Source organism: Scophthalmus maximus, chromosome 2 (genome assembly GCF_022379125.1).
Source record: "Scophthalmus maximus strain ysfricsl-2021 chromosome 2, ASM2237912v1, whole genome shotgun sequence".
NCBI lineage: Eukaryota > Metazoa > Chordata > Actinopteri > Pleuronectiformes > Scophthalmidae > Scophthalmus > Scophthalmus maximus.
The window spans coordinates 4,052,663-4,061,950 of NC_061516.1; the positions used below are offsets into that span (position 1 = coordinate 4,052,663).

The following is a 9,288-nucleotide window of genomic DNA, read 5'->3' on the forward strand; positions in this document are numbered from 1 at the left end:
TGTATCCCAAAATATGTCTCACATAGCGAGACAAAATAAAAAATAAAAAGTATTGTATTATTATATATATATATATATATATATATATATATATATATATATATATATATATATATATATATATATATACTATAGTAGTATTATAGATATAATGAAACAGAATAAGATAAAATAAACACATAAATAAATAAATGGTCTGTTTGGTTGGTGGATGTGCCGTGCTCCTGCTTGTCTTTTCAGCTGTTAGTGGTGAGGACTCCTCCCATGGTCTTTTGATGTTTTTGAACCTCGTTCCATCTGGAAAAACACTTCAGCGCTTTCAGACAACAAACACACATTAAATATAGAGTTTATAGGTGCAGACTTGATGAAAGTATTGTAAAGTCTTGGTTTCTGCTTCAAGTCTGCATATTAAGAGGCAAGTTGTTCTACAGTACTCAACTTTTGAGATACAGCAGTTATACTTGAATGACACTCCTGTTAGTTATTCCTCTGCATACATAAACCTGTTGCCCTATGTAATTAATGTATTACATGAAGGCCCTCTGCATCTACTTTCCCTAAATGTTTCTGTTTAATGCAACTGTCTAAATATGCCTAGTGAAATCTGTTCCAAAGTCTGTAATTAACCTCTATAGCCCTGGGTGAGTTGTGGATTTATGTCTAGAAAAGCGCTGTAGCAGCTCAAAAATGTTGTTTCTGCATAACGTTGTGATGAAGCAGAATCTTTTTTTCTGCTTTCTCTGATGGCTGTTTTGTGGGACAGGAATCGCAGACGTGTCCCCCCCCACACAAGAACCAGCGACCCTGATCCACCGAGGCAGACATCATTGTTCGTGACTGTTTTAGTTCCGTCATCTCTGTGGAACCATCCAGTGTTGGAGTCCAGTACGACCCAGGGTCTCACCATTTCATCATGTTGGATTAAGTCAAGCGTCTCCACCCTGGCTGCATGCCAGGAGAGGTCAGCCTGGGCAGAGTGCCTATAAAAACACAGCCCGGCCTCGCCCTCCTCTCCTCAGTTACTCTAACAAGGGAGAGCACTGCAGGGACAGGAGAGTGCGTTTAACTAGTGCGCCGGCTTTTCACAGATAAGCATCTCTGAGCGAGGCCCCGATCATTTCAAGTACGATTAGCTAACCACTTCCACGTACGTGGACGTACGTTTTTCGCGCGTGTGTGCTTGCATCGGTTCATGTGTTTGAGTTTGTCAGTCTGGGTTGAATCCATCTGCAATCCATATCACTAGCTCCACCCTGTCTTTTAAAGAGTGATCTCACCTTCCAGACGGCTCTTTGTTCTCACAGTCCCAGTCCACAGCACACGGCACACACATTCTCTTAAGTTTACAAAAAGTTAATTCAGTGTACATTGCATGGTGATAAAAAATAAAAATAAATTCATTACTGGATCAACATAAATTCCATAACTCTGTTCTGATCAATTTTTTATATCTTCTTTAAGTAATCCACGTACTGTAAATTAGGATTTTTTTCATTTTATTTATGTCAGGATGTATCTGCATAAACTGATTCTGATGATGATGAGACATGTTTGTGAAAACAGAATGAAAATTTATGTTTGCATCCATGAACCAGCTGCAAATGAGTGGTGGCATAATGTCATATCTGCGGCAGATTTGATGTTTTGAAGGATAAAAATAGTGAAATGAAAAGAAAAACAATTTTCTGTTACTTCTGGTGATAATAACATGTAAGTTCCGTTCTGTCAAAATCGGATTGCAGTACTGTGAATCATGTAAATGCTATCACCTTAATTTTGGGAATTTATTTTCATTCAAAAACAGAAATTTACTGACACTTTATTTCATTACAACATTGCTTAAGTGATTGTCATCTGGCATTTTTCCCTGTGTTAATCAAGTTTTCGCGGCACTGACCCGTTATGCCAGCAAGTAAGTTGGTAAAGTTTATTTATTACTGTATGGCACCTTTCAACAGAGCGTGAAAGATGCCCTACTGTAATAAATAAGTCACATAGTACTTCACAAAAATACAAAAGCATACAATGATAAAATCAAACAATGAGATACACACACAAAAAAAACCTACACGAAGGCCGGTTTTAATAACAGAGTTTTTACGTTTGTATTTTCAATGGATCGACAGAAGCCGCAGAGAGCATTCCATTGTGATGGAGCAAGTGCATGGGGGGGGGGGGGTTTCCTTCATACACAGTATGAGGGATGTGTTAGTGTTTGAAAAGTCATACAAACCAACATACAGTAGAGTAATCAGAAGAGTCAACATTGTTGGGACACTCCCCAACTGTCTCTCTCTTGCAAAGAGCATTTTGCCTCATGCAAGAACATTGTTTTCATATGGTGATTTTGTACAAAAACAGATTCAGCAAACTCTTCGAATGCCAATTGCACTATTTTTGCAGCACAAAGGAGTTTGAGCGCGCTCGTCACAACATTTATCAGGTACATGACTTAATTTGAAATGAAAACAGTATTCGAATTAGTTGTGTTCTTACCTAAAAGAAAATTCAAAGACAAGAAAAACTGGTGAAATGATCTCGGGTTCTCTGAAATCACTCCACTGAAGATCAAAACTGCCCAATGTCGATTATCTCCTGCATCCATTAAGTGGTTTAAGCTCTGCACACTTGTCATTTGGTCAATTTCCAATGAATTCTCTGAGTGAGAAATGGAGGCATTAAAGTGGGAGTCGATGAGAAAATGACACTGTGCTGTGTGCAGTCTGAGTCGTAATGAAATGAAAGCAGGGATATGTACGAACCCCAGGCCACGGCCAAAGTCCGCACTGTGTGTCATTTTTATGGCATGATCCTTCTTGGAGGCCACTCCTTGGCCAAAGGGGAATTCAACTCAGCAACGCCCAATCTTAGGGATTACATAGGTTCACGTTCTGTCTTTCTCACCTCAGATTTCCATCCCTGCTCTCTCTGTCAGCATGCACCAGTCCCCTCTTTTCACGCCATCCCTCCTCTCTCACCTTGTCATCCTCCTCTCTCTCTCTCTCTCTCTCTCCCTCTCTCTCTCTCTCTGTACATTGATTCAGATCATGTAATCCATTCATACCTCCATTTCCGTTGCACTCTCCCAGGCCTTGAACAGAGTGTGTGGTGCGAATACTCAAACACAGTCTGCTCCTCAGCCCTCTCAGGAAGAGACACCACATGCAACCTGAAGACTATAACCTTGAAGTTAAAAGCAATAATTCCATTTTTTTCAACAGTTTAACATGAAAGTGTGAACTGAACATTTGCTAACATAACCTTCCGGCGCTCTTGTTTTGCCTATCAAGTTTCCATTCTAAATCAGAAACTGTTAGTGAACTTCGAGACAATAGGATTTCCTAATTTCAGTCCGAAATAGACAAAGGAAGGTTTCTTAGCTCAAGTCCTTTCGCAGTAGCTTGCTAATTAACCTAATATTACCCCGATCAATGTGTGAACACGCTGTCCCCAGGGCTATTCAACATATAATATCATCAACAAAACATTACTTAAAAAGCACAGATTACAGATTAAACAATAACTCCTGGTCCTGGAGGTTTGACTGGGTTAGGTTTTAACCAGTTGACTACACTGGTGTGGTAGGAATATTTATGAATTTGCAGCTCATGTCAGCCTCACACAGCCATCTTCCTCTTACTTGGGCTTTGAAAAAAAGTGTCAAAGATGTGCATTCAGAATTGAAACGCCCTTCCCATCATATATGTAACAAACAGTAATGTTAGCTAGGAAATGGGTTGAAAGCTAATGCAATCATTGTTTTGCCTTGAAACATGGTCCCATGTCCCACTGGACTATATCTACCCATTGTCATTTTCAGTTGCTGATCAGTTGGTAAGGCGTGGAATGACAAGGAGTTTATCAGATTCCAAATGTTTAGATCACAACCTGGATCATAGCAGTATGAAGTACATCATTCTGTTAATAACAGCATTTGAGCTTCCCACACGGAGCATGACGCCAATGGAAAATGGCCGCCAGCCCGCCACATGAAATATGATGCTGTTTACTCTGATATTTTTGCTTTTGAAAAAAGCAAAGGATAAATAGACCACACTACAAACTCTCCAAATTTCAAATATCTCTTTTATACAGCCTAATGCACATTACTTCAACATTTGGGGAAATCCAAACTGCCTAAAATTTGCAGAACAGTTAGCAAGATTTAGGTGCTCTGCTTGTACCTATGTAATTTATATACTGTATATATATATATATACATATACATATATATATATATATAGCAGGATATAACAGGATGATGATATAAGTAATTTGTCCAACAAAATTAATTTATATTTCAATCTTTTTTAGTTTTTGTTTTACAGTTAAATTTATATTTAATATTTTCGCCTGGCGAAAAAATGTTTTGATCTATCTTCTTTCATCATTAAATTCAGTGACAGAAGCAGTCATGTATTCCTGCTTGGTTTATGGATCACATGCTTTTCCTCTATTTTCTCTCCATTCACAGTTTTGGGATGTGTTAACACGGAGAGATAACACCTATATGAGCCGAGAGCTTGTGTCTGTAATGAACAGGTTCTGAATGATAATGTCTTTGTGAAACATGACCAATAGTGATTCATTCAAGTCATATCTCATAAGTGATGTAACATTTGCAGCGCTGTATTAAGCCTCTAAATTATGTAACATTTGATGTTACTTCTGACACATTGGACGTCATGCAAGAACATATTTGTATTATCTTAACGTTCTCAAACATTTTTTGATACGGTGAGTTTGTACAAACATGACATGTCAGTCACAAATGCTTCCAACTTTAGAAAAGTGTGTAAATGACCTGTGTAAACATGATGAATGCCTCCTGTGCGTGTTTGAGCGAACGTGCACAGTCAATTAGCCTCAATAAGGCTTCACTTCCTGCTGCATACAGTATGCCGGACGTGTTCATACATGAAGATGTTAAAGAGCAAAGAGAAGAACTTTACTGTTTTGGAGATCGAAGTCCTGTCTTCAGAGATCCTGTATTACCAGCAATCACAGCACCCAGGACCTGCAGTGCTGTCTGTGACGTAAACCTGTAATGCAGTCAGCGTGAGCATACGTGACACTTACGTACTTTAGCCTTGTGAAACCTGCTGTCAAGTCGGAGTCCTAATATACAGGTAGTAGACAGGAGATTCACGTGTGTGCCGTTACCACATGTTCAATAAAGTCTTGCTAAAGACTAGCCACCGTATCGTCTTAAATGTCTAAAATATACGGAGAGTGTACCACTTCACACTGTCAATGCTTTGTCTCCCGACAGTTGCACTGTCACTGAAATAAAGAGGAAATGGTTTGACATGAAAATGGCTTATTAAAAAAAAAACACGACGGTGATTGATGACTGCAGCGGGTGTTGCTCAAAGGGAAGTCTGGATGAAAAAAATCCATGCTTAACAGATGATTTTGCACTGGCATGTTTTTTTCCGCTGGTGCTGGATCTACACTGTACACCTTCAATCATTGCAATATTATACAATATTCAGCACGCTAAAATAATTTGACGTGCTTTCTCTGGCGTGTGGAGCTGCTCGCCACCAGCTGTGTCAAAGCACATCCACATGGCCTTCTGAACAGAAACTGTGTGCTCTACCAGGGCACGAGAGCGCATATGACGCTAGTTGTATGAATGCTCCTTGTGACTAGAGGTGTCATCCGCCTAAGCATAAGCTCAGTCACATGGAGACAATAGTGAATTTTCGGTAAATTATCTAAAAAATTGCTTGCATGGTGTCAATGGAGGACAAAGCAGTTGTTGCCAATCGTGTTAACCAGAACTATATTTAAAAAATGGATTATAATTGGAATTGCAGAATTACAAAGAAAAATGACAGCATAATAATGTGTTATAATTTATATATTTATCAGTAAATATATGATAATTGCTTCAAAGTCATAAAATATTGAAAAAAAGAATGACAGCACACTAAATGTATGCGATTCTTACAACAGGTCTCATAAATTGTGTTCATACCTGAAAGAAAATTTGGTCAATAGTGTGTTCTCCTAAGTCACCTGAGAACATTGCATGAGGACCATTCTTTGGATAAAGCCTAAAGCCACTATTTCAGGAACTGGTGATAGTATGTGGTGATAATATGTATGGGATGATAAAATGTTGATCATCCTTTGAGTGTAAACCTGTGATTTTCTGTCAGGAGGATGTGGCTGATACATGAAGTGTCACCAATAGTCGCGGCCCCTCCAATCAGTTTCCCAAAGCCCCGAGCATTGCAGGAGCCCACTAAATCACCGGTCTGCCCTGCCTTGCAACAAAAGAGTAGAGACAGCAACACATTCAACCACTGTGTCTTTCTGTGTGTACGATAAATCACAAACAAAATAAAGGTAGTCTTTGTACACGTGCATAATTGACTTCCCAACTCCGTGAGCTTGTTGCTGCAGTGGCAGGAAACATCATTAGGGGGAAAGCCCCTGGTTTACAGTAGGGGGTTGAGAGGACTTCTCTCATTAGGTCCAATCATACAGCTGCAGTGCTGCTGTTTTAGTTTCCCCTTGGGCCAAATGCAGAAAAGAGCTGATGCACACAACCCATGCGCACACATTATCTCGAGGCTCTTTACATAGCAAGGTCAAGACCTCACAATATAACAGACATGGGCTACATGTATATATGAAAGTTACTATATGAATAAAATTGAGTTGAGTTCACTTCAGTGAGGGCTCACAACCTGACATAATGTAATGTATGTCATATGCAACAATATTTACTTGTGCATTATAATTGATTTATGGGAGACGTCTGGAGGCAGGGGCTGTGTTAGAAGTGGCTTGTCGCTTCGGGTGATGGTGAGACAAGAAATGAAATCCGGGAAATAGAGTTTGAGTAATACGTTCATGTGTTGGAAGACTTATCAATTCAATTTCAATTTTATTTGTACAGCACCAAGCATACATTATCTCAAGGCACTTTACACAGTAAGGTCGAGGGCTCACAATATTACAGAGAAACCCAACAGTTCCCACAATGATCAAGCACTTGGTGACTGTGCAAGAGACAAAAAACCTCCCTTTTAACAGGAAGACATTTCTAGCAGGACCGGACTCAGCTGTGGTCAGAACATCTGCCGCGACCGGTTGGGGGACAGAGGAGAGGTGGGTGGAACGAGGGGGAGAGAAGAGAGAGAACCGTTGTATAACTGTTGCTCTAAGCTCTGTCAGACTGATTCTTATAATGACAATGATAATACCGATATATGATGAAATGATGTTGTTGTTGTTGTTGTTGTTATTGTTATTATTATTACAATAATAAGTGTAATGCTGATGATAAATAACAGGATGATGATGATAATAATTGCTGACACTTGGCGACAGAGAGCGACAAGTCTCAAACCTCGTATTTCTACCATTTGTCACTCTGCAACAAAAACTCCAGACTACTAAAAGAATATCTGTAAACAATCTTAAGAAAATATAACAGACGGAATTTGGATCAAGCTTAAAAAAAACGTTAGTGTTTGTTTTTCCCCGACAGGCTTGTGTAATGTATTGTTTCATATACAATACTGTTTTCATTACAAGCCTTTCCCCAAGAAATTATATTTAAACACTTAAATAAGACCTTCACAGAACACTTCTCTACCTTCATGATAAATATGCGTGACTCGAACAACGCCAACCTTATCCCATGGTTGCCTTTCAAATAGGAGGCAATCGTAGGGTTTGCTCATCGCTGGGACTCAAACTTGGCTCTGGGGGGATGTTGCCCTGCTTTACACACATATGCCTGTGTCCAGGCGTGAGGCAAGTGTTGACATCTTTGCTCTTTGTGTCCGCTGGCACAACGTTTCCCTTACAGACAGCGATCCTCTGCCTGTAAGGAAGCAAATTGCTCTTAGTTGTCCTCTTCGCCATCAGTTCTGGATCCATGACATACCCGCCCTTTGGTCTGTACTGCAGCGCCATGTCTACTTTACGTGCGGGCCTGGTTCGGATTGCGACTGGCTCCTCTACTTTAAGAACCTCAGACCTCTCTTTCGCTTTATGATGAGGACAATCAGACAAACGACAGGTAATTGTCCTGCTGCAAGGCCTCTTTAACTTTGAAGGAGCTTTCTGTTTCTGTGGGAGAGGTGCCACTAGTGGCCAAGCAGACGATGACGTCGATTTTGTCCTTGTTTGACTGGGAGTCCTGACTGGTGACGGACCTGACTGAACGTCTTCTCGACGTGGTGGTCGTGGTGGTGGTACTGGTGTTGGTAAATCAAGGGCAGCTATCTCTTCAGCTTTCAGATCCTCACTCTTCTGTTGAATGGGGAACCCGCCTGAAAAGGCTCGACGTGTCCTCGGTCTCTCCTCTCGGGGATACAGTGCGGGACGCAGAGCATTTTGTGGACACGCTGGGCGCAAGTGGGCCAGTGTCTGAGCTGTTGAAGTCCTCTTGCTCTCCTCCAGAAAAAAGTTTTTCTCTGCAAAGGCAATAAAAAATGGAGAAAAACAATGGAAAAAGCCAAATTAGAAGGATCAATTATGTGTTTAAAATGTTTAAAACATGAAAACCGCTGAACTAAGACAGCCACGAAGACAGACTGAGTAAAAGCTGCTGTATATTCATGACTTCATGAACATCTGTGCTCGGCTGATTGCAGGTAAGCTCCTAAGTTCAAGACAATTTAACAATGAAAAACCTGACGACTGCATGAAGATAAATAAATAAAAGGGAGTTCAAATACAAAAAAAAAGGAAATGAATGGGTCATACTGAGAGGCTAAATTACAATGACACTCTGAATTACCCCACTGCTCCTCGTGGCAATATGCCTCATGCCCGGAATTAACCATTTCTTCCGCATGTCTGGAGAGAAATGTCAGGACGTCGTCTGGCTGTGCCAGGAAAGCTGCTCTGGCCAAACACTCCAGCAAGATTTTCAGTCCAGACAGTACTGTGTGACTCATCTTCACAGATGTTCATTTTCGTGCGTGTTTGCCTGTGTAACAGAGTAAGTGCAGAGTATGACCTGACCACCGCATATAACATAGTAGCTTCCTTTGTGACGTCATGATGATGTCATAAAGGCATTCCACACATCAAAGATACGATTATATCCCCCCCACACACACACACACACACACTTTATTGTCTTTTCCTATCTACTATTCCTTGACCCTAATGGAAAACGTCATGAGGTCAAGGAAAGGTGTCAGGGAGGATTCATAGGACTTAGGAAAAGCCGACAGCGGTGCTCAGAAAATCCGACTCCACTTTCACTATACCACGCGATAATGACGTGGCGGATCTTATTGACGTCCGTCT

General features: G+C 40.5%; 1 protein-coding gene across 1 annotated transcript; it reads right to left on the bottom strand.

Annotated features, from left to right (window-relative positions):
• Positions 1-6,614: 6,614 nt before the first annotated feature.
• LOC118301497 lies at positions 6,615-8,983 on the bottom strand. The gene is made up of 2 exons (XM_035627071.2): positions 8,771-8,983; positions 6,615-8,444 (listed from the first exon to the last, which is right to left on the bottom strand). Exons 1-2 carry the CDS (start codon positions 8,928-8,930, stop codon positions 7,675-7,677), a joined length of 930 nt encoding a protein of 309 aa, XP_035482964.2. The 5' UTR covers positions 8,931-8,983; the 3' UTR covers positions 6,615-7,674.
• Between the last annotated feature and the right edge of the window lie 305 nt (positions 8,984-9,288).